Source organism: Thermobia domestica, chromosome 7, assembly GCF_964235325.1.
Source record: "Thermobia domestica chromosome 7, izTheDome1.hap1.1, whole genome shotgun sequence".
Classification (NCBI taxonomy): Eukaryota; Metazoa; Arthropoda; class Insecta; order Zygentoma; family Lepismatidae; genus Thermobia; species Thermobia domestica.
Genome location: NC_137460.1, coordinates 11,141,671 through 11,168,762, shown reverse-complemented (window position 1 = coordinate 11,168,762; position 27,092 = coordinate 11,141,671). Strand labels below are relative to the sequence as shown.

Here is a 27,092-nt window from a genome sequence, read left to right as displayed (position 1 = left end):
CCCAAAAAATATGACAGTATAATAATGAATATAAGAACATCTTATTAATTTTATAGACTTCAAACTTTTAGTCTACGGAAGCTGTTTTAGAAAAAAAAAATATTACAAACATAGTAATACAGGATTGTGTGTTATATGGTTTTAAAAATGTTTGATTAACTACAGGAAGTCATTAGATGTTATGTACTGCACATATTTTTGTTTTTTTTTCAAATATATATATATTTTTTATATCTGTTTGTTATGTATGCAATTGTACTGTAAATCAAGACATAATTGTTTGTAACATTGGAAGAAAAAGACCCTTGAGAATAAATCTTTTAACTTTTCTTGCAATTAACTTATAATATTAAATAACACATTAAATAAAAAAAATAAATAATTTGAAATTATTTCGAGGGAGAAAGAATAGAAACAAATCTATTAAGGAAAAATATATTCTATACAAGCAAATAGAATATATTTTGTTGGACTCATGTCCGCGTGGTCCCGGGTTCGATTCCCCGGTCGGTACATCCCAATTTTCAGCGTCCATTCAGCGTCGTGAGACTAACTGGGGAATCACGACCACTAGATCTAGAAAGCTTCCGACACACCGGTTAGTAATATATAATTGTTATCAGGAAAGGAAGTTCAAAAGATTAATTTCGAAAAATAAATAAAGAAAAATAATAATATATATATTTTCTTGGATCTCTTTAATATATTTACAGGATGAATTCAAAATGGCATACATTGCATATATCACATGATAGAATACACCAAATGGAAAAAGTTGCAAATCAAAGTAGGTTCGTTGAAACTTATGTAGGAACTACATTTTTTAAAAGTTCTTTTTCTCAGTTTTTTTTTTTATATAGATGGTATCTGAAAATACTGCATGTGTGGATGTAGATTGGTCAATACTCATAAGATCAATCCATTTCCACACCAATCATAGCTGAGTGAATCAAGAGTGTTCCCTTTCCCATGATTCTTGACGGATTTATTTGAATTCTATTATAATGTTCCCCTCCCAATAGAAAGATAATATCCCGTTTTAATTTATTCAATGGCTCTGACATCCTCTTCCTCCCTTCGTGGGTTGGTTTTGCTTAAAACTAAGTTTTCCTTAAAATTACAGTTTTTGATACGAATTTTTAGTTGGTAATTGGTTTAAAATATTTCAATGTTTTTCTCGGCTCTTTCTCGAAACTTTCAATGACGCACTTTGCGTCAAGACCTTACTTGCAAACACCATTTTTTTTCTCAATTCTTTCTCTAAAATTTCAATGATGCACTTTACATCAACATCTTCCTTTGTGGACACCAATTTTGGTTCTCGACTCTTTCTTTAAAATTTAAACGACGCACTTTGCGTCAATACTTTTCTTTGTGAGCGCCCCCTGGTCTTTTGTGTAAAAAGATTAAGTACGGAAGTTTTCTTTTTGTCCCATTTACCTGAATGGCATTTCTAACCATCTACTAGAACATCACTTTACTTTAGAACTCAACAATAACTTATGTACAAGTAGACTTCCTGCTTTCGGTTTTTCTTAAAGACATAAATATCTTACCTCAACAATCTTGTGTTGCTTAGTTTAAAAAGAAAAAAGACGAATACAAGGCTTCACTGTATCCTTCTTCGGTGTGTAGTAAGTATTTCGCTACGCTGCCAAACTTATGACATGATAAAAGAACGATATTTATGATGTGATGAAGGGATGAACTTTATGACATGAGAAAGGGATAACACTTACGACATGATGAAGGGATGAAACTTACGACATGATGAAAGGATGAAACTTATGACATGATGAAAGGATGAAAGTTACGACATGATGAAAGGATGAAACTTACGACATGATGAAAGGCGAAACTAACGACATGATGAAGGGATGAAACTTATGACATGATGAAAAGATGAAACTTATGACATGTTGTGAAGGAATGATAGAATGATACTTATGACATAATGAAGGGATGAAACTTATACTGAAAAGATTATATTTGTGATATGAAGGGATGGAACTTATGGCATAATGAAGGGATAAAACTTATGACATAATGAAGGGATAAAACTTATGACATAATGAAGGAATGAAACTTGTGACATGATGAAGGGATAAAACTTATGACATGCTGAAAAGAGGATATTTACGATATGATGAAGGGATGAAACTTTTGACATGAGAAAGAGATTAAACTTATGACATAATGAAGAGATGAAACTTATGGCATGATGGGAGGATTAAACTTACGACATGATGAAGGGATGAAACTTATGACATGATAAAGGGATGAAATTATGACATAATGAAGGGATTCTTCATTCCATACAAATCCATACTGGGAATAAAAAGAAAACTTATTCCACTTTTGTCCCACATTAATTGGAAATGAGGAATAAAGTGTCTTTTTTATTCTAGAACTGGAATTTTACGCAGCAAACAATTCCTTTATTATGTTATAGGTTTGATAACATAGCGAATTTGTACACACGAAGAAGGGGCCAGCGTAGCCTTGAAACCATTTGTGTTAAAATAAACACAAGTGTGTTGAGGTAAAACGTGTTTGTCTTGAAAATGCATTCTATAACATCTATTAGCAAACATTTCTACTTTTTGTGCGATAAATCGATACCAATGTATGAAAAGTTTTAGAGTATATTCTTTAAAAATCTGAGAAGGCTAACATTTTGGACGGCCGTAACTTCTAAATGAAGCTGTAATAAATGATCCTAAATAATGCCTATTTGATATGATTTTTCTGATGTGTTATAACTCGTTTACGTCTTTTATGTTTTAATTTCGTATCCTATTACGTGCTACACCTTGTTTACATAATTTTCTCTTTATCTTTGTGTATACTATTATGTGCTACATGTTGTTTACACCATTTCTCTCTTATTTTTGTCTATAGTATTATGTGCTATATCTTGTTTGACCATTTTCCCCTTATTTTTGTATATAGTATTATGTGCTATATCTTGTTTAACCATTTTCCCCTTATTTTTGTGTATACTATTATATGTTACATCTTGTTTACAGCATTTCCCTTTAGTTTTGTGTATACTATTATGTGTTACATCTTGTTTACAGCATTTCCCTTTAGTTTTGTGTATATTATTATGTGTTACATCTTGTTTAACCATTTCCCCCTTACTTTTGTGTATACTATTATGTGTTACATCTTATTTAACCATTTCCCCTAATTTTTGTGTATAGTATTAAGTGCTACATCTTGTTTACACTATTTCTTCCTTATTTTTGTGTATAGTATTATGTGCTATGTCTTGTTTAACCATTCCCCCCTTATTTTTGTGTATATTATTATATGTTACATCTTGTTTACAGCATTTCCCCCAATTCTGTGTACACTATTATGTGCTACATCTTGCTTAAACCATTTTACTCTTACTTTTGTGTTTACTAGCATGTACTATGTACTTTATGTGTGCCATTTTATATTCAGCCTGTATTTGTTTATACTAAAAAAAATTAGATCTTGGCAACTACATATAAATTGTGAGATATTTGTTAAGTAATAAAATTAGGTACATTACAATGATTAATTAACTGCTGAAAGATGTATTCTCTGAATTTTCTTCCTCTGTTGTTTTGTTAATTATATTGTGATTTAAATAAAATCGAAAGATCATAATTAAGAATCCCTTTCCAATACTTCATTTCCTTACCTTGTATCCTTCCGCGTCGCCCTGACTCGTATTTCACCATATCCACAACGTCAGAGACTGCGTCACTGAAGCCAATATCATGAACACCCCTTAAAGGAGAGGGACTGCGATGAATTGGTGTCGGCGAGAGACATCTGTTATAAATAATAATAATTTTATTTTGAGTACTGCTAATAGCTTGCAAGCAAAAATACAGCATTTGTAAGATATATTACATAATATCACCTGACACAATAGACTTCATGTAAAATGAATTATAAGTCAATCATAAACTTAGGAGGTTAGGAAATGTACAGTACATACATTCTTTAATTCAGTTTTTTTTAAATTAAGATCTAATAAAAATGGCCCATGTACTAAAATAATATCTCCTGAACAATGTAGTGAAAGTTTCATTTAAAATAAGATAGTATTACTATACAGGATGTCTCAAAAGTCCCCTGACATAGAGTAACTCTGTTATTATCAGAGTTTGAAAATGAAATGAAATGAAATTTTTGAGTTTTACGTCCCACGATTATGCCGGTTAGGCTAGAGGAGACGGTGATGATGAGTAATGAACGAAATGGTGGAATGAAGAAAGTGGGAGGGAACGGGAGAACCCCGAGAAAACCCACGCACACGGTGTTTGTCCACCATAAAGTTCACTTGGCGGAAGCAGGGTTTGAACCCGAGACCCCTAGCACCAGAGGTGAACGCTCTACCACTGTTATTATCAGAGTTATAACAAAATGTAAGAGAAGAAATCGTTTTCAGACATGATGTTTTCAATCTAAAGTGAAGGATTTTTTTAAATCGGGCGAGCCGTTTTAGCTGTACACTCTTTATGCGTCCAATGTTAAATGAAAATGCAACGTTGCCATTTACCTGGACCCGCAACATAAGTGAATGAAGTTACTGTCTTTTACGCTAACATGTCGATGACTAGCACGGATTTCAAACATTCCCTCATTCACTATACTCTTACAAAATTTATCCACCTCCCGGTAAATGGCAACGTTGCATTTTCATTTAACACTGGGCGCATAAAGAGTGTACAGCCCAAACGGCTCGTCCAATTTAAAAAAAAATCCTTCACTTTATATTGAAAACATCATATTCGGAGACGGTTCCCCCTCTTATATTTTGTTTAACTCTGATAATAACAGAGTTGGCCTATGTCAGGGGACTTTTGAGACATCCTGTATATGGAGTTAAACAATGCTTTAACTATACATGTAGAATCAAATAATTGTCGTGAAAATGAATAGCGCCTAAAGAAAAGGATGCATACTATGAAATGATAAATAACACGATTATATCCAAAGTACACTTACTCAATGACTGAACTGTACTTATCTGGAAAGCTGTTATAGATCATAAGGAAACAAAGAAGACATCAAAAACAATACAGAATCGAGAATTCCTATTGACATTGAAATAATGAAACTCTCTGTATCGATGTATAAGACACATTGCAATTTTCAAAAGGAAAAACAAAATGCGTCTTATACACCGACAAATCTAACATGGTAATCTAGTGATCTTTGTACGTAAACGAACCTGCGTCGTGTGCTGGGAGAATGGAAGCGTCCTACTGGACTCGGGGAACGGGATCTATACCGCGATCCCATGTACCCTCCAGGACGTAGATGTTGGTCGTTCAGGGACTCCATGGAAGGATGCTGTGATCCTATTACCACATCCTGTAGTTCGATTCCCTGCGGAGTACGAAGAAAAAAGAAAAATAATAAGGATAAGTAATGAAGGACCAGAAAAGATGCTTTTTTTTTTTTTTTTTTTTTTTAGTGGAATGCTAATGAATTTGAACACCATGCAGAGAGAGAACCGAGGCCTATGTGCTGGAAAATGCTTATAAAAGTCAAGACCACAAACAATGTAATAATAGCGTAGAAGTGAAATAATATTATAAAATGGAATAAATTCAAGCATTGTTTTTTTTTTCATCTTTATTTTCGCTAGAAAAAAAAATGTTCCTTGTTTGAAAACAAAAAAGGAACAGATTTTTACGTATAACTGTTTGTAATCAATTTTACGTATATTTTCTTTTTTAAAATGACTTTTTTTTTCCTTCTGATGTAACACACATTATTCACTGAGTATAAACAGAAAATTCCGAGGTTTTGAAACAGAAAGTTATCAGATCTTGAATTATCAGAATAACGTTATCAATTTTGACGATAGTAGTAGTAATGAGTGCATGAGTAATGTGTGTTCTGTTCATTAACTACACTTTTTTTTTAAAATTACAATAATAACTTGTGAACTACTGAAACATGCATCATGCCAATCTAATAATGTGCAATAAAATGAAAAAGAGATTAATGATCATGCATTTATCTAAGTGTAATTAATCCTAATATTTTAAAAAAACACACTTAAAGAACTAAAATACCTTCTCTTAATACACATAAAAAGCAAAACTAAATCTAGTTAGATAAGGCACGATTATAACTATTGATTTAAAATCAAGTGCGTCTAAATATTTATTAATGCCGAAATTTTCGATGGTTATCCCCATTTTCGTCACCGGCTTACTTATTTGCATAAACACATCTGCAGTTTCAATGACATCTCTCATGGCTTCCATCATATAACGAAACCAAAAAGTATTTCAGGTACGATTAACCTTTTCCATAACATCCTCAAAATATAAACCATACCATGATGAATAGTTTGTAACAAATACATTTATTCAAATACAGGTAAACTTACGCAAACCTGAAATGATTTTTCATTACATAATGGAAGTCAAGAGATATGACTTAAACAGCAGTGTGTGTTTATCACAAATGTATAAGTTGCTGACTAAAGTTGGACATTTTCATTGAAAACTTCGACATTAATGAATGTTTAGACGCATTTCTGCGTTTAATTTAACAACTCAGATAATGTTTTGTCATGATCTTCGTTGTTTTGGGTAAGAGTTAAATTAGACGAAAAATTTGTGGATTTGTCTGAGTCTTATTTGAATTATTATATTAGCTCGCCCGCCCTCCTCTTCTCAAAAAAAGGAAAACTAGAGATAGTTGCTGCAATAGATTTTGTTTGACGTTGTATCTCTAGTAATCGGAACATAAGAACACAATGAAAAGATTCTAACGTATAGTGAGGGTATAAGAATAAAGATTGGAGTCAACTACGGAATAAATACTGTTGTGAAAGAAATACGGAAAGACGAATTTATAAAGTTACACGAGAAAAAGTCGAATTTACAAAGAATTTTCTAATAATCTTGTAACATTTCGAATTTGAAACTAACAAGTAACTGAAATCATATTTTAAGTTTATTCTTTCAACTTAAACTTCGTATGTTAGATCACAGAAACGAACAAAATATAAGAAATATTATTAAAAAAGTTACGAACAAGAATCTCGATGTAAGATTTCGCCCTCCACGATTCTGTAATGAAATGAAATCATTTGAAAGTTTTACGTCCCACGGTTATGCCGGCTAGGCTAAAGGAGACGGTGATAATGAGGAATCAATGAAAATGGTGAAATGAAGAAAGTGGGAGGAAACGGGAAAACGCCGAGAAAACCCACACATACGGTGATTGTCCGCCACAAAACTCATTTGGTGAAAGCTGAGATCGAACTAAGGACCCCATGCACCAGAAATGAACGCTCTACCACTGTGCCACTGCGTCCCTCCCATGGTTCTGAGTTTTCAGTACTACCGAAATAGGAAAAAATACATTATCGGAATTATAGGAAATATTTTTAAAAAATCCTCTAATACTGATGTTTTCCCTTTTATTAATTTCGTTGCATTAATTGAAATTTAATGTGGTTTATTACGTATTCTATATATACTCAGGGCTTAACTATATAATCAAAATAATATGAACGTACACGGTCGTTTAGGGTACATACACTGAAGACACCAAATAGAAACTTACCACTTTCTAGCCATGAAAAGTTCGTCGTTCGACTGTAGCAAAGAAAAAGAAAAGAAAAGAGAACGCTGGAGGGCATCAAAGAGCGCCTATTCGCATCACTATTATTTTTCCTTTGAACCCCACATAGCATAAGTACGTCCACGGGATGTCCGAGACAGAGCCCGCAACGGACGACGGGACATCCCGGGATTATCCGAATGTGCTCCCGGGACATCCACAGGATTTCCGCGGGAGATCCAGATGTCCGCTAATATCCCGGGATACGGGATACTCAACGGGACCACGAAGGGGTGTCTATTGGTTTTCCCTCGGACCTCCTGTCCCATCTGGGACGTCCCGTGGACATTCTACATGGGAATTCTTCAGGACGTCCCATGCAGGACGTCCATGGGATGTCTTCTCATTGTTCCGATAATCCCGGTAACCGAATGGAATGATTGGGATCAAAATGGGACATCCCAGGGACGTAGTGTGCTATGTGGGACGTTTCCCTATACAAGGTGTTAGAAAAATTTGTCACAATATTTTGGAAATAGATTTCCCACATCAATAATAATAATAATAATAATAATAATAATAATAATAATAATAATAATAATAATAATAATAACAAAAAGTTCTTATGGACCTATGATCGGAAGTACACAGTATCCCAGTTATAGGGTGCCGAAAACGTTAAAAAAAAGAACTTTAAAGGTCCATAGTTCCACTACTGTAGGACCGATAGTAGTCGGGTCAAGCAAGACATCACTGAGGAACTAGTATGTGAACTATCCAAATATCCATCTTTCAGAACCTCCGGTACTTGCAGAACCATTTTTAGAGAAGCTGTTTGGGAGTACTTTATCACTCTCCACTTATCTCTCTAAAAATTGGTAATGCAAGTACTGGAACATTATTAAACATGGATATTTGGATAGTTCACACACTAGTTCCTTTGTGATGTTTTGACCCGACTAAGATAGATTCCATAGTAGTAAAGTTATGAACTTTTAAAATTCACTTGTTTCACGCTTTTGGCATCCTATAACTTCGAAACTATCCACTTTTGAGCAAAGGTCCATATGAACTTTTTCTCTTATTTTGATGTGATGAATCTGTTCCCAAAGCATTGGGACACATTTTTGTAATACCCTGTATATGAATGGCTCGGGCGAATATAATGACACATACTAAACAAGCTTCCTCTGCCATTTGAAGGTAAATTTCCGAAATTAAACTACGTAATACTCTGCTGTGGTTCGATCACAACCCATTCACTTAAGGGTCCTAATCACTGCAAAATTAAAATATCGCTAATTTCACAGTAATTATGTGATTATCTTTAAGTAGATAAAAGATAATCGAAATGTGGAACAAAAGCGCGCTAGACAATATTATTTTGCATGAGGTACCGTTATCACGAGTCACCTAGTAGCTTTCCGTTTGCAGCCATTTATAAACGCGAAAATAAATGCTGATTTTCTAAATGGCTGGAAATCGAAAGCAGATAAGTGGGTCGTGGTAACGGTATCTCACGTAAAATACCAACGTAATATTGTCTAGCGAGCTTTTGTTTCACATTTCGATTATCTTTTATCTATTTAAAGATAATCACATAATGACTGTAAAATTTGCGGTATTTTAATTTCGCCGTGATGGGGCCTCTTAATTAGTAATTCAATTTCACTGGAAGTAGCACTTAACATTATGTTCGCCTGAGCCGCTTATTTGTGATTAAAACAAGGGAATCCGCACGCAAGAAGGTAACAAAAATGTTGCAATCATATTCAAATTAGCAGGGATGATACATACACTAATGAACTTCGTCTTGATTATCTCCAGCGTTCTTTCTTCTTCTTCTTCTTTCTCTCTCTCTCTCTCTCTCTCTTCTTTTCTCTACACTTTAACAACGAACCATCTGTGGTTTCAAAGTTGTGTTTCTATTTGATGCATTCCAGTTGTATGTACGTTTTTCTTCGTTTTTGGTATATACCGAACTACTTACATTATTTCTAAAGTTTTTTTTAAAGCGTGAAAACCTCACATAATATGGCAAAAACAAGTAACACATCAAAAGAAAATTTCGACATATATATAATAATAATATTATCACTAATATACATAAAAAATGTTAATTCTTAATGACTAAAAAAGAAAAATAACCATGCTATTTTTAATTTTCGTGCTTTGCATGCATACACAATTAATACGATTAACGAAAACATAAGTTTATGATATTTCTAGTAAGAACACAAGACACTGGAACTGCCTGATAATAAAGGGGTACATATTTATTATAATAACACATTTTTTTATATCTACATGTTATTTATACATAATATAATTAGTTATGACATTTTCAGCAAACAAATACATTTGTTTTCAATCAAAATGCTATTAAGCCTTTAATAATAAAATAATAAAAATATTCAAATGAAAAAAAGATATTTTCCTGGTAAATTTCTTTTATATATATTAGGCTTGGATAGAGAACAAAGTTGAAAATATATAAAAGTACCTACATAACTGGACTGGCGAAGAATCAAACTCTCTAGTCTTGTGCTTACGGATTACGTGACTGAACTACTAACAATGAAATTAGTTACAGTTTCGCATGTTTGTTACTATTTCCTTGCCGTGTTGGGTGTCAACTGTGAAGACATTCCAGAGACATTTTGCACTATTCTGTGCATGTATGAGTTTTAAAAAATTCAAAATATTCTTTGCTCATTTTTTTTTTTTTTTTACCTTCTTCAGAGGCTATTTGTCATAATGTTAAATCTCAGAAAGCTATAATGTTCAAGATGTTAGAAAATTTATTGTAACGGTACATATGTTAAACCTGGATGTAGGAGTACGTAACTAACCAGAAACGTGAGGCTTTATTCTTATTAATTTTGTCGTCTATGGTTCTGTTATTCACTTTTTTTTTTTTCTGAACCAGCTTTCAAGTTAGAGAATGGACAATTCGTGTTCGTCCGAATATCTGTTACGCGGCTTATTCATGTGTTTACTTTCCAAAATGTGCAGAAATTTACGTACGACAGAAATAATATACGTTGTAGCTGCTTACAATTGAATCTATACGAATTACGTTGTGTTGTAGTAAGATATAATTGAAATCTTTAAATGAAATTAAATCTTTAAGTTTTACGCCCCAGGATTGTGCTGGTTAGGCTAAAGGAGACGGCGATGATGAGAAATGAATTAAAATAGTGCAATGAAGAAAGTAGGAGGAAACGGGAGAACTCCGAGAAAACCCATGCACGAGGTGTTTGTCCACCACAAAGTCCACTTGGCGCGAACTGAGATCAAACCAAGGACCTCATCAAACCAGAGGTGAACGCTCTATCACTGAGACACCACGGCCTCCAGTAAGGTATAATGTCCGCCTAGAAGTGTGAAGGACCCAGCAGAAATTTAGTGTTCTGATGGAAATGCAAGGAGAGAGCTTTGTATATAGATACTGTAACAAGGATTATCCGTATTTTTTTTTGCATTATCTGTGACATTTTTCTTCGGTCATTAGGTTCAAATTAGACTCTATTGTTTTTATGTTACTAATTTCATGCGTTGTCCGGCAAGTGAGAGAGTAAAGTTTGATTCTTACCAGTCAAATGATTTTTTTATTTTTTCAGTTCTTGTTCGATCTTTCTAACTTATTCAAATATAAACACACAGTAAATTCTTGTAGGCTTCAAACTTCGATTGAATATATATATAGGTTAATAGTTAAAAAAAAAAGAGTAATGTGTGAAACAGGAACAACTATATATTAAAACATCAATAAGGAATCAAATCCGTAGGGACGCCATACTATTATTTTAGAATAAATTCCATATTTACATAAAGACAAAAACTCTTTTACCTTGCTGAGAAACGCTTTCAGGTAGTTAAAGCATGGAATATGCATTGACAGCTCTTTTAGACGGGATTAAGTTTCCACAAGAAGACTCAAAACCCTTCCCGCCTAATTATCACTATAACAATTACCGCCTAGGTGTGATTTATTACACAATATGCAAATAAAATTATATATATTGTAAATACGAGGTTATCTTTTCTTGTAGATGATAAATATTAACTAAAAGATAACCTAGTTTAAGACCCAATTTCTGGTAATGTCACTTGTAATAAGCAACCCACTCTCAAAAATACTTTATTTATAATTATAATAGTATGATAGTATTAAATTCAAATTTAAAAGACAAGTAATTTCCCGTATTGAATGAATTTCTAGAATTTTCTACATAACATACTTAAATGCTTATCTCAGCAACGTACTAGACAATTAAATACTTATCTCAGCAACGTACTAGACAATTAAATACTTATCTCAGCAATGTACTAGACAATTAAATGCTTATCTCAGCAACATACTAGACAAACTATTCTCATTAAGACATAAACAATCTGCAGTACTTGCAAACTTTGTTTGATTCACGTTCCAAAAAATTAATCATAAAGTTTTAACATCATACCCAAAGACTGAAAACAAATTTAATAATAATAATAATAATAATAATAATAATAATAATAATAATAATAATAGCATTTTAAAAACCTAGATTAACTTAGGTACTGTATTACTATTATAGCACAGAAACTATACAAAGAAATGACCACATACATAGAAACAATATTACAATAGATATCAAATATTACGCAACAATGTTTATAAGCATTAGTGACAAAGGGGGTGAGGAAAGGAAATGCAACACCATTTAAAAAGGTATATTTCATTTGTTTTTTAAAAGCATACAGTAAAGAAGTAGAACAGAAGTATTTTCATTTCTACACACTAAAATACTACATACATGCAAATGTATTCTATTACTACTTCCATCAATACAAAAATGTATTATTTACATTTTTCATACCTGTAAATGATCTACGTATACAGACAAATAAAAATGTTCTTTTGTTTATACATATACATAAAAAATTCTTTCAACTGTTTTCCACTAATTGAAATCTTCCTAGTCACAAATATTAAAAAATAAATGGCTATGAAAATTTTCCTATCAAGAAAAAAATGTTTCCTAAATAAAAAAAAGCTCTCTAAAAATTGATTTCTATACTTCTACAACAAATTATCAAAAATTTTACCTCATCATTCTCTATAAAAGAAGTCTAGATCTTATCTGTAACTCGTATAAGTAAGTTAATTAAAATTTAAAAAAAAAAAAAATGATTTCAGGATATATATATAAATGAAATGGACTAGAGGCTTTAAAATGAAAGCTTGCAAAAGGCCATTTTTGTGAAGTTAGGATGTTTTAATATATGTAATTTATGCATATAAACATTTATTTATTTATTCTTAACTGAATAAATTTACGTATGAAGACAAAATCAAGAGCATAACTGATAGTACAAACATGTTTAGGACACCTCAAATTGTATATCTTTTAGAATTGAGTTTTTCTTGTAATTGGAGAAAAGTCGCAATGTATTTTTTTTTCTAATTTTGGTTAAATTAAAGTATAAACTCAGCAATGATGAGTTATATAAACTTTTACTGAAGATAAGTTGAATATTGACCAAAATAAAATTTCTAAAGTCAAAACGATTTGGAAATATTATACACTGCTATTTGAAAAAAATTAAGAAATTGAAATAAAGTACTAATAACTATAATCGAAGGAAGATTACATCATCTCTAAGATAATGTCACAAAACTAGAAAGTGTGATCATAAAATACGATGAATTTAGTTGCACAGTGCCATCTATCGAATGTTGTATCCATTTCAACTAGTAAGCCAGGTAGTTTAAACCTTTGGTACAGTCAGTGTCAAGCTTGAACGAGTTGAGACACGTTAGTTGGATTCCAGAGACAGAAGAGTGAGGACGTGTTAAGAGTGTTTGTCGCGCGGCAACATTAAGTTTTGGTCTAAGCTACAGAAAAGTGCCAAAGAAGCACACGAAATGTCAAAATCAGTGTATGGCGATGAAGCGATGGCAATGAAGACTGTTTACAAGTGGTACGAGCGATTTAAAAGCTGCAAGGAGTCGGTTGGAAACGAGCAACGATCGAGACGTCCTTCGACGTCAGAAACAGATGAAAACGTGCAAAAAGTGGCACAAATAATTTGTACAAACAGGCGAATGTCTATTCGAGAGCTTTCCGAAGAACTAAACATCTCGTATAGGTCTGTGAAAAGCATTTTCACTGACGATTAAATGGGAAAATGGCTTTCTTCTTCGCCACGAAAACCTTGCTTTTGATCCGCGAGATTTTGGTCGAAAATATATTTCCGTCTGCCCACATTTGCTTTGCTCTCCAGATATAGCACCATGAGACTTCTGGCTCTTTCCCCAAATTAAAACCGTGCTTAAAGGAAAACTTTTTGACGACTTCTGGCTCTTCCCAAAAGTTAAAACCGTGCTTAAAGGAAAACGTTTTGACGACTTCTGGCTCTTCCCAAAAGTTAAAACCGTGCTTAAAGGAAAACGTTTTGACGACTTCTGGCTCTTCCCAAAAGTTAAAACCGTGCTTAAAGGAAAACGTTTTGACGACTTCTGGCTCTTCCCAAAAGTTAAAACCGTGCTTAAAGGAAAACGTTTTGACGACTTCTGGCTCTTCCCAAAAGTTAAAACCGTGCTTAAAGGAAAACGTTTTGACGACTTCTGGCTCTTCCCAAAAGTTAAAACCGTGCTTAAAGGAAAACGTTTTGACGACTTCTGGCTCTTCCCAAAAGTTAAAACCATGCTTAAAGAGAAAAAGTTTTGACACCATTGAGAGGGCCACGACAGAGCAGCCTGAACGTCCTTCCAAAAGAAGCCTTCAAGAAATGCTTCCAGTCATGGATTCAACGTTGGGATAAGTGCATTACTAGCCAAGGGCAGCACTTTGAAGGAGATTAAATCAAATTCCATGTAAGTTTATTACTTTGTTTGTAATAAAATTATTCACACCGTATTTTTTGATCACACTTCTTTTTTAACACCTATAAAAATGTAAGATAATTCGAGATAAGCTAATAAGTTACTTCAGAGTTTTTATGAGAAAACTTGATGGTAAAAGTCAAAACAAGAAACCTTCTAACCTCAGAAAGTAAATCTTTGGAAAGAGGTATTGTCAACAGAATAGTTTGAGCTGAAGTATTGCCAGTAGAAGATTCATTACTGAAATAAAATGCTATTATCCGGCTGAGAGAGAAGAAAAATACTAGGGGACAAAATGTTGATAATATATTCTTAGTTTCTAAATCAAACAATAATGCAGTAAATCACATAAGCAAATCAAATTCATTTATATAATTATGATATCAAGAAATAATCCTGATTAGCATTTGCAGGCGATGTAGTTCTAATAGTCAAATTAGAAGAAAATTTGGATTATAACTTAAAACTGTGGGAAGAGCAGATGAAAAAGAAAAATCTAAAAATAAACATCGATGATAATTTCTAAAGAAGACAAAACATCACCATATCAAAATCGGAAATGAGACAATAGAACAAATGGATAGCTTCAAAATACCTAAGAACCTGCATAAATAAAGAAGGAAAAATAGACAGAAATTTCTAACAGAGTAGCAGCTGCAGATGTTTTATCGGGTTAAAGACACAGCTCCTGAACAGAAAGGAAGTAACAAAAAGAACGAAAACAACAGTATTCAAAACGATATATAAGCCAATATTAACATATTTTTGTGGCTCTTAGATCTTAAGTACAAACCAACAAAAGAAACTACAAGCAACGGAAATGAGAGTTTTGCGAAAAATAGAAGATAAAACTAGAAGAGACAAGATTAAAAAATGTCAAAATAAGAGAAATGCTGAAAGTAGCTTCATTGGAAGATGAAATACAGAAAATAAAGTTGAAATGGTTTGGCCATTTAACAAGAATGGGTGAAAAGAGAATAGAAAGACAAGTATATGAGGTGAAAGTTACAGAAAAGAAACCAAAACGAAGACCGATGAAAATATGGCTGGAAGGTATACAAGAAATTGCAGGGAACAAGGTCCATGGAAGGTGGTATAGACAACAGCACGAAACAGAGATGATTGGAAAACTCTTTGGAAACCCCTCTACACCGGAAGATAGAAGAGGACGCCTTAAGTAAGTAAGTAAGTAAGTACGTAAGTAAGTAAGAAATAATCCTGCAAATACGAAGCTCCCAGTACATCCAATAATATCACAATTTTAAGAGATATTCTTATGTAAATTATTTAGTCATAATTAAATAATAGCAAGAAAAATTCGAAATATACAAATATATGAACAAACAAATATCGAAATAATTTTGATTCTTTAAACATTAAATGGAATCTCTGTTCTTGATGAACATATATATGGAACGGAAGATTTCTATGGCTGGCAGCATTAAAGAAAAAATCAACAAACGTATTAAATTAGGCTGAAACGCATTTGAAAGAATAAACTTCATATCAAAAAAATAAAAAATAAAAATAAATAAATAAATAAATAAATAAATAAATAAAATAAAATAAAATAAAATAAAATAAAATAAAATAAAATACCAATTTGTCACGAATGTAAAATTTTCAATAAGTACATCCTCCTGTTTTGACATAAGAATCTGAATCGTCGACACAAACAAAATGGCCAATCTGGCTGTAATGGTGTGAAAAGACCTCGAAGGATATGGCTGAAATTCAGCCCAAATTTAGAAGAGGCTATGTAGATTCTATATTCTAAAAGCAAATTATCCTAAAATGGATAAAACATAGTTGAAAAACCATTAATGCCAATGGAAAATCAATGAAAAACAAATTAATTCCTGCACTTATCTCAAAGACCAAAAGAGAAAGATGATTGAAATTCAGCTTAAATACAGAAGAGACTATGTAGATTCTATATTTTGAGAGTATATTGTCTTAAAATGGATGGAACATGGTGAAAGAGAGCACAGAACATTAATGTAATGGAAAATCAATGAAAAAAAAGTCGTTCATATATCTCAAAAACTATAAGGAGATGGATAATTGAAAGCTTAATGCAAAGACATCATGAAGAACTTAAAAACGATGTAAGGTAAATATGGATAGAACCTTGTCAAAAGTCAAGCTATTTCATTAAATCAATAATAATGATAAAGTATATGCATCTTCTTCGAATTACCCAGGGTACCCCACGCGGAGGTTACGTGTTTGAAATATCTCACATCTGTATTTGGAATCTCCAGACTCGATTTAGCGTGACACATGTGGTCCTTATAGCAAACCAGAGAGGCCTTTTGACATTTATTATCTCCAGAATAAACAGTGACAGATATATGGTAGGAATCATCCGTAAAGATAGGAACAATGGACCGGATAAATCTCAAGTAGAAATACTGATCAGCAAAAGCAATCTTTGACTGGGTGCCAAGACACAAAATAACGATGTCGAAATATTCCCAAACAACATGATATGACAAAATCAAGAAGCTCTACGGAGTTAAATTGAAAAGAATTGCTCGAGATGTGTGTTTGAGGAAAGGAATTGGTAAGACCTTCATCCAATAGTATATTGATAATGATTGATCACGATATACACTGATGGAAAAGCATTAAAGAACATCCAGTCGGAATTCGTAGATCTGAAGCAAAGTTGGTACACACGATGAAGGCGATAGTGGGTCATAATCCCAATATGGTGATTGTGAGACATTTCTAATGTGTTTTATCGGATTAAAAAAAAAACGTATAGTTTTAATCGTAATAGGACACGAAACCACTTCAAGCTGCCTACAAGCAGCTGTTCAGATAGCCGATAGTAGTATAAATACTGAATATCTGTTTGGAGTATAATATCCTACGCTCACTTTACGTCTTGACGGAAGTGGACTGGAAATTAGCTGGTGTTCAGACGCCGTGCTGCGCGTACTCGATGGTACTTTAGTCCAAAGACCCCGCAGCAGGGGCGTCATTTCAGACTTCGCTTGGAGGGGGCAAGAGCACCACAGACATAGGACTTTCACGTTTTGTACTAGTATATTAGTAAACAATCTATTAATGTTTATGTATTCCTCAAAAACTTGGGGGGGGCAATTGCCCCCTCCTGCCCTCCCTAAATGACGCCCCTGCCCCGCAGGCGAGGATACGTGATAGATACCGAGTGGAGCACACTGGCTTATTGTACCGCATGGAGACGCACGTTACTCTGCTGGAAAATTTGTTTCTGGAAAGTTTGGAGAGAAGAAAAACGAATAAACGAAAACGACATGACGAATGAACGATGCAACGATGCATAACTATATTCCTCTAAACGAAGACCAGAGACGACCAACAGAAAGAATAGTTTATTGCTTTCCATAGCAGAATACTTGTAGCTATCAGAGCTCACACACACTGGATTTTCTCGCTCACCTAAACTTCTACGGACTCGCATACAATCATAAATATGTCCGAGACAGATTCGACTCTCATCGCTGAACACTGTCAATTTCCATTTGTTTGCTAGCTGCTGTCTGTCTCGATACAACAGAAGATGTTCTCCGCAATGAGTAAGTGTCAGAGCAGGAGCAGGTAATCGTGCGAGAGGAATGCACAAGCGTAGATCTTCATCCAATAAATCGATTGTTTAATGTAGGGAATCGCGGTTTGCACTGGCAGTCATCATCTACTCAGTTAGGGTGCCCTGAGTGATCCTACGTCCAGGCGCCTTCCGGGTGCATAAATGTGTGCTCTGAGAACCTTCTGCCTCCTATCCCGTACACTCAGAGCTGTATTAACGCATGGGCCACATAGCATAGCCGTGGCGGCAATTTTAGAGGGCAGAAAATTTTCCTCGGACCATTTTTTTTCATGCTCCAGTTCTGAAAATTACAGAAATTTGACAGTTAACAATGATTTAAAGGGACGACATTTTTTAATGTCTCGTAACGGTAAAAATGTTAAATATGGTTCTGCGTACACTACCAATAGATCGCTGACACGTCACAATCCAAGCGAGCTGCAATTCTGTGCAACAGCCACATGATTTCTCGCAATTTCACTATATGGCCACTCTTGAAGACAGCTAATTGCACAGTAGGCTTTCCCTGGCGTCGTCGTGGCATTGCAAACACAAATTGTGATTCAGTCGTCCGACAAGCCTCAAACGCTTTAGTACGGTTTACTAGTATCTGTAAACTAAGATCAGCATGACTCTACACACACAGGTTCTGTGGTGTGAATTTTGTCCTAATTGGATGATATAATACAGGCTGTTCTTAAATGAGTTTCCACCAGTGTATTATAAAATAACTGTCTTATCACAATTTTTAAACATCTTACTTAAATATTTCGTCATATTGAAATTGTCATAATTTTTTGTTTAGTACAAAACATTTTAAGAATAATTGAAATTAACTGTTACAGAAACATACCTCTTCTGAAAATTACATACATATCTTTTCTGTTAACAAACGAAGCAAACTTATTAACAATCAGACCTACGCACATGATGCTGTTATGAATGTGAATTAATGGAAATGATGTGAGAAATCAAACTTCAAATATGCCATAATTTGAGAGGCCTACGCACATGATGCTGTTATGAATATGAATTCATGTAAATGATGTGAGAAATCAAACTTCAAATATGCCATAATTTGATAGGCCTACGCACATGATGCTGTTATGAATATGAATTCATGTAAATGATGTGAGAAATCAAACTTCAAATATGCCATAATTTGAGAGGCCTACGCACATGATGCTGTTATGAATATGAATTCATGTAAATGATGTGAGAAATCAAACTTCAAATATGCCATAATTTGAGAGGCCTACGCACATGATGCTGTTATGAATATGAATTCATGTAAATGATGTGAGAAATCAAACTTCAAATATGCCATAATTTGAGAGGCCTACGCACATGATGCTGTTATGAATATGAATTCATGTAAATGATGTGAGAAATCAAACTTCAAATATGCCATAATTTGATAGGCCTACGCACATGATGCTGTTATGAATATGAATTCATGTAAATGATGTGAGAAATCAAACTTCAAATATGCCATAATTTGAGAGGCCTACGCACATGATGCTGTTATGAATATGAATTCATGTAAATGATGTGAGAAATCAAACTTCAAATATGCCATAATTTGAGAGGCCTACGCACATGATGCTGTTATGAATATGAATTCATGTAAATGATGTGAGAAATCAAACTTCAAATATGCCATAATTTGAGAGGCCTACGCACATGATGCTGTTATGAATATGAATTCATGTAAATGATGTGAGAAATCAAACTTCAAATATGCCATAATTTGAAGAGGCCTACGCACATGATGCTGTTATGAATATGAATTCATGTAAATGACGTGAGAAATCAAACTTCAAATATGCCATAATTTGAAGAGGCCTAGGCACATGATACTGTTATGAATATGAATTCATGTAAATGACGTGAGAAATCAAACTTCCGATATGCCATAATTTGAGAGGCCTACGCACATGATGCTGTTATGAATATGAATTCATATAAATGACGTGAGAAATCAAACTTCAAATATGCCATAATTTGAAGAGGCCTACGCACATGATACTGTTATGAATATGAATTCATGTAAATGACGTGAGAAATCAAACTTCAAATATGCCATAATTTGAAGAGGCCTACGCACATGATACTGTTATGAATATGAATTCATGTAAATGACGTGAGAAATCAAACTTCCGATATGCCATAATCTGACGACTATTTTTGTAAATTATTATCAGACTTCAAATACTAGCAAGAAAGACTGAATGAGTATGTGGAAGTAAATATTTAATTGATGGTGACCTTTATGACGAAATTAGATTGTGGAAATATTTCAATAAATTGTTTCGAATAAATGAATAAATAAATAATTAAATAAAAGGAAAAAATCCTAATTGAATATTACAGAAAGGATTTAATACGAGATTTAAAAGAAAAGTAATTGAGATTCGTCAAACTGAGTTCGGAAAAATATGATCTGTAATATGCTTTACTACTATGAAAGTTAAATAAACACGGCGACCATATATAAATATATAGAGCGTGCTTGGAAACAACATTGACAACGTCTGGGAGGTGATCCTTGAAACCAAGATAAGAAAAAAAGTACAGACCAACCTGGATGCACAAATGCTTCCTTTCGGAGTTATAGGCTACCGAAAACATGAACTTTAAAGGTCCATAGCTCCAATACTATGGGGCCTACTGTAGTCGGTCAAGACTTCACTTAGGAACTAGTATGTGCCCGATTCAAATATCCATGTTTGAGAATCCTGTGATACTTCTGCAGCAATTTTTATAGAGATAGTTGGTAAGTGCTTCAAATTATATGCTCGTAGCCAAACTTCCTCTATAAAAATTGTTGCTTGAGTACCGCAGGAGTCGGAAACATGTATTTTTGGATAGCGCATATATTAGTTACTAAGTGAAGTCTTGATCCAACTTCGGTAAGTCCCATAGTATTCTAGCTATGGACCTTTACACTTCATTCTTTCATGCTTTTGGCAGCATATAACTCCGAAAGCAAGCATTTGTGCACCCAGGTTCGTCTATACTTTTTGTCTTATCTTGGTGTCACTAATCACCTCCCAAACGTTGTCGGTGTTGTTTTAAAACACCCTGTATAATTAGAAATGCACTTCTAATCATAAAGATAGGATTAAATTTGATTAATGTGAAGGGAGAAACGTACTTAAATGCCTTTTATGACAGACTAATGTTAAGTTCAGACTTAAGAAGAACACTGCTTCACATCATAAAGTTTACTACGAAGTGGAAAATAAAAGGTAAACTTATAAAGTTCTACTAAAGAGAAAGTTAGAAAGAAAGAAAGAAAGATAAAGAGAAGCAAGAAGATTATATTTTGTTACGAAAAATAGGAAGTATACAAAGAAGAAGAATGTAGGGAAAATGACATGAAAATGCTACGACGAACTGCATCATATTTTCTAAGTGGAGCTTATGTGTTCAGCTCCTCCTAAACACTGAATTTAAGAAAGCCCATTTCTAAACTACACCATCACCATCACTACAGATACCATGGAAGACAACATATAAAAACATAACACTTGGCAGTACAGTGTGGCCAACACAATACATGCATCTACGCATGTTGACCACATCAATAACACATTATTTCTTTTTTTCTCTTTCTTGTAATTTCTTTTACTAAGAAATATTGAAGTCTGATTAGGTCGTTTCCAACACGAAACAATCTACATCATCTGAAGTCATCATCGTTCACCTTTTTGTTCCTGAAACAAATAGAAAAAGAAAAAGTTCTTGTTAACCTATATTTTTTAAGAATGTACAGTCATGTTCGACAAAATCTGGTCACCACATTTATTTTATAAAGTTTGAAATTAAAATATATTGTTGCCGTGTAATGTGGGTTCCTGTTACCACGGTATGGCGCTTCCTCAGGCTGCGGATCGAGGAGAAGCCCTTTAGATATAGAGGTTAACTACAAATATACTGAATAAGCAGTCGGGGACAGACGACAAGGGATGGTCCTCAAGTTTGGGGGTTGGGTGTGAGACAAATATATATATTTCTTTTTTTTTAAAGGCACTTATTCAGAAACATTAACAGAAGCCTCGGACCAAGACTGATAAAACTAAATACATGGAAGTTCGTCTTGATCGTAATACTGCAAATTATGGATGCATTAGAATATCAAATAATACTTCCGAGAAAGTGATTACTTTCAAATATCTAGAATCAATATTGACATACCAAAATCATATTCAGGAAGAAATTAAATATAGACTAAAAGCAGGGAATTCGTCTTATTATTCAATTCAAAATAATTTGTCGTTGCGAATTCTGTCAAAGAATTTAAAGCTTAAAATATATAAAATGAACTCTGCCTGTTGTTCTGTGTGGTTCCAAAACATGGTTGCTTACTCTGAAGGAAGAACGTAGACTGAAAGTATTTGAGAACAAGAGCCTGATACGAATATTCGCACCCAAGAGGAACGGGAATGGGAAATGGCGGAAACTTCATAGCGAGGAATTTCACAATTTACACCGTTCACCAAACATTGTTAAGGTCATCGAGTTTAGGAGGCTCAGATGGGAAGGTCATGTAACCAGGATGGAAGAAAGTAGGAACGCTTTCAAAGTCTTAACTGGGAGAGCAATCCGAAAACGACCATTAGGGAGACCTAGGCGCAGATGGGAGGATAATATTAAGATGGATGTAGCAGAAATATTAATACAAAGTAGAAACTGGATCCAATTGGCTAAAGATAGAAGTCAATGGGAGAGCTTTTATGAGCGCGGCATTGAACCTTCGGGTTCCATAGGCCATAGAGTTAGTTAGTTGAAACAAAGATGTGCTTCTCAACCACGACTAAGCATCCAAAATAGTTTGGGATTTTAAATATCTAGTTTTTTAAAATTATTTTTATCGCAACGATCACTTCACTGACTTCAGAACCAATCTTGTGGAGTGAATACGTGATATAGACTCGAAAGTACATAAACGATAAAATTAGAAACTATTTACAATAAATAATTATTTTCATTTTAAACTAGTAACTGTAATGGATGTGAAAAACAAGAATCTTAGGGGTAAAATGGATCAGAAGATTGCGATATTAGCCAATAATTAGTCAATAAAATTTTTGAATGGCTCCTAAAGCGAGTTTTTGTATTTTCTACGGAATAAGCACATCATACTGATTTAACTGATAGTTTGGGTTTTACTACATTATATGTAGTTCTCCATATGTAAGGTGCACAAGAAAATTTTTGATTAAAATGTATTAAAGCTTTTGATGCATTTCTGATGCATACTATGTTTGATCTAAATCGAGTAATTTTCACATAATTTACACAGGAAACTTGATTTGTGTGAATACATGGAGACTTCCAAATTCCATTTTATCCACATATTCTTGATGGATTATAACTTAAAACGATAAGGCTATTTCAAAAGTTTGGAAGAATATACATACCAAGTATCATTAAAATTGGATAAGTTTTACTGATGATTGGTGAAACAGACAGAGCAACAGACAGACATATGAATATCTATTGAGTAGAATGGTAAAACCTCTCTACGCTCACTTCAATTATCAAGTTTTTTTTTTTTTCGATTTCTTATATAAAATTTCAATAATGTTCTTTGTAGTTTTATTAGCAATAGTTGATAAGAATCAACATGCGAAGTTCAAAAATGTTTAAAACGTTTAATTTAATTCTGTCTAAAGATGAGACAAGATATGGTCTCGAAGCAGGGGTTCACGCACGGTAGGGTCCACGGGGTCCAAACCTCCCGAAACTTCCTATTTCAACATACATTTGTACGCTTCATCTATAGTCTATCTCTTATAAAAATAAGCTAGTTCTATCATTTTTTTTCTGAAAATATAAGAGGAAGTATTTTAAAATTACATTTTTTTTTTGGGGGGGGGGTGCAGAAATATACAGGGTTTAATACTATATAGACGTAATGGCTTATAGAGTTGGAACTTCCTAAAAGCTTGGACACCCCAACAAAAATTTCTGGATGCGCGCATGTTCGAAGTGATGAGTGACCAGTTTTTTTTTATATGACTGTACAAGTTCAAAATCATTTGTTTTATCTAAATGTTACACGTCATATCATATTTAAAAGAGCAGATTTTAAAGGCATCTTATCCCAAAACTAAACTACAGATAAGCGTAAAATACGAATTAGTGGATCAATCAAATCATAAAAAAAAATCGCAATGATATTCTGTGTATAGTATTTGTAATTATTTAAGGGAATTGAGAGTTGGATTCAATTATGTAGATTTTTCTTCAATAATCTCATCATAAAAGTTTCAGTAATTCAATTGCACATATTTGTCTCACAATTCATTATATTCTGTTGATTTTCATTCCCGTAATGCAGGTTTGAAACTAAAGTCATATGACACAAAAAGTGGAAAAACTGACTGACTGGATCAAGACTCGAACCCGGGATTTCTAGCATACCGTACCGATGCGTTACGTCACACACTCCGCTTCTCAGAGTAGCCACCCATTTTCTTATTCTCGAGGTCGGTGCTCTTATTTCCGACCACGTGAGTTGTACCACAAATTCCTGCTGCGATTGGACAATCCTCTGTCTATAAACCGAATAGTTTATGACGGTTTGTATATGCGGATTTTTTGTTTTCTATTAACACGAAAGAAATGCCTATTACAGTAAAAATTAATTACAGTAAAACCTGTAAACTTGACCACCTGTGTAACTTAGTCTGATTCTTATGGAACCTGCATTTCCCCACAAGAATTCTATTCCTTATTAATCTGTAAGTTGGCAACCTGCGTAAATTGGCTAGATTCTTATGGAACCCGTAATTTTTCATTAGTTGACCAGATTCTTATGGAACCTGGATTTTCCTATAAGACTTCTATTACTTATTTGACTTGATTTGATTTTTAGTTTAGAGTCCCTTTTAGCAGTGAGGTTATATTAGACGTGGGCCTACAGCTTAACGTGGGATCCGAACAATATGAGTTTCCGCCAGGAATCGAACCCTGGTCTCCCACGCCAAAGGCGCGGTATGCTAACCGCTTAACTACGAATGAGCTTCTCTATTATTTATTAATCTGTAAGTTGGCCATGTGTGTAAATTGGCTAGATTCTTAGGAAACCTGCAATTTCCTACAAGACTTCTATTATTATCATTATTAGTGTGTAAGTTGGTCATCTGTATATCTTGGAAATTGAAGTCATTGAAACAAAGTTATTTCTATGCTAATAACGTTAAATCTACCTCTGTACGTTGGATACCTGCGTAATCTTTATCCTTGAAAACCCTTTCAGAATGTATTTTAATCTTGTATGTTCTGGAAGGTTAATAAACTCACAAGAAAAAACTTACTTGCTCTGGTCAATACACATTAGTTGCCCCTTGCAAAGGCAAAACAGAGAATTTTTTAACTTTTCGCTACTAAAAAGAAGGATCAGAAAGTACAGATGTTTTAAGTATTTTTTTTATTTTTTTATTTTTTTTGGGAACTGGCTATCTTATCTGGATCTACCTCATAGGTGAAAGGGAAGAAGAAAATAATAAAGATTGTGCCGTAGCGTTTTGTATATAATAGTGTACGGAAATTGTATCTATTACATATGATGTTTTTACGTCGTATAAATAATTTTTTACTGCATATTACTTATAAGATACAAACTTATACGTAGAAAATATTAGATATTGGATTCGAAGCGCTTACATTATAGACTATAATATTTTTTTTTTCTTTAAAATACATTTATGTTTTTGTAAGTTGGTACTTTTCAATGGATCCGATGGCAGCCTACATAAAGAGGTTTCGCTGTATATATATATATCTGGATTCAGATATTATTTGCCTATTGAGACATAGAGATTCTAAATACATATTTTTAAAACTCAAATATTTTTTGCAGCAAGGCGTGTTTTTCATTACTCACTTTTTTTGCCATCACAGAAGAAGCTTTACTCTTTTCCATATTAAGTACTCTGAGAAATAAGACTGTATTCTCATTAAAAATACAAAGCTGAATTGGAGGCAAATCTACAAAGAGCGCACAATGAATATGTGGCTCAAAGCGGAAATGGCCTTTTTGCATTCGGAACTCACTCAGATTCAGGGTCACTATTTTCAATGAGGCTCGCGCACACAAATTTCAATGAGGTCACTCTGAATCAGGCTCACGTTCTTAAGGTCCACGTTCACTAACATCATTAGGATTGTACTCGCTACACCTTGGGCTCTGTTCACTAAATTCATTTGGGCCATCGCTCTCCGGTTCGCTATCCACCTTCAGGGTTCGCGCTCAATTATTAAATTCAAGTTAGCCTCACAAGTTTTGAAATTTTTGCCCCAGAGATGCTTTAGTGCTTAAAATATACCCTAACCAGGACATTTTTACAATTCAACAAGCCCATAGCAATCAAGTTGATGAAGTTGACCGAAAGTGATTTCTGTAATGATGTGCTTTAGTAATATTACGTGTTAAGATACATCCAAAAGTTTGTCAGTATTATAATGACATATTTGTCATTATTAACTTCGGAGGTAAGAGAAAAGCATTAGACATTACATACTTTATAGTATATATAAAAACGACGACAGAGTCACCCATATACAATTTTTGTTATTTCCATCTGAGTGTATATTTAGTGTGCAATAAAGCCTGTATGTAAGCAAAACCTGTCTCCAGTGGCAATTTGTGCTTAATTTAAATAAATAAATAAGTAAAAAATAAAAATAGTCGTGAGAATTTTCGTCTAAACTTTCAAATTATGAAGCCTTATTAAGTGGAATCAGTCCAATGGAAGGCTTTGTATACCCAGAAGTTTGTGTTAATTTACCGTTTTAATAAAATTTATTTTTCTCTCTTTTAAAATAACTCAGGATCGTAAACATTCAATTTTCAATTTGATGGAATGCATACCTTGATTCAAAATGATGGACTTAACTTTTTAAGTCTATACTTCCTGAACTATACTTTGCACGTAAATAATCTAAACATTTGAAAGAGGAAGTAAGCAAAAATTCGAAATACCATCACTAGAGTGCTTGCTTTGTGAAAAGCCGTATTAGTAGCGTCAGTTGAGACCAATATTGTGCTTAGTT

At 33.6% G+C, this 27,092-nt stretch overlaps 1 protein-coding gene across 15 annotated transcripts in view; it reads right to left on the bottom strand.

Annotated features, from left to right (window-relative positions):
- Window positions 1–27,092, bottom strand: part of cac (calcium voltage-gated channel subunit cacophony) — a 1,271,727-nt gene that overhangs the window by 32,224 nt on the left and 1,212,411 nt on the right. For all 15 annotated transcript variants that reach the window (XM_081764099.1, XM_081764105.1, XM_081764112.1 and 12 more), the window contains 2 exons: window positions 5,219–5,376; window positions 3,677–3,810 (listed from right to left, as the gene is read on the bottom strand). In XM_081764099.1, coding sequence (XP_081620225.1) covers window positions 3,677–3,810; window positions 5,219–5,376 — 292 coding nt within the window. The remainder of the gene's footprint in view (window positions 1–3,676; window positions 3,811–5,218; window positions 5,377–27,092) is intronic.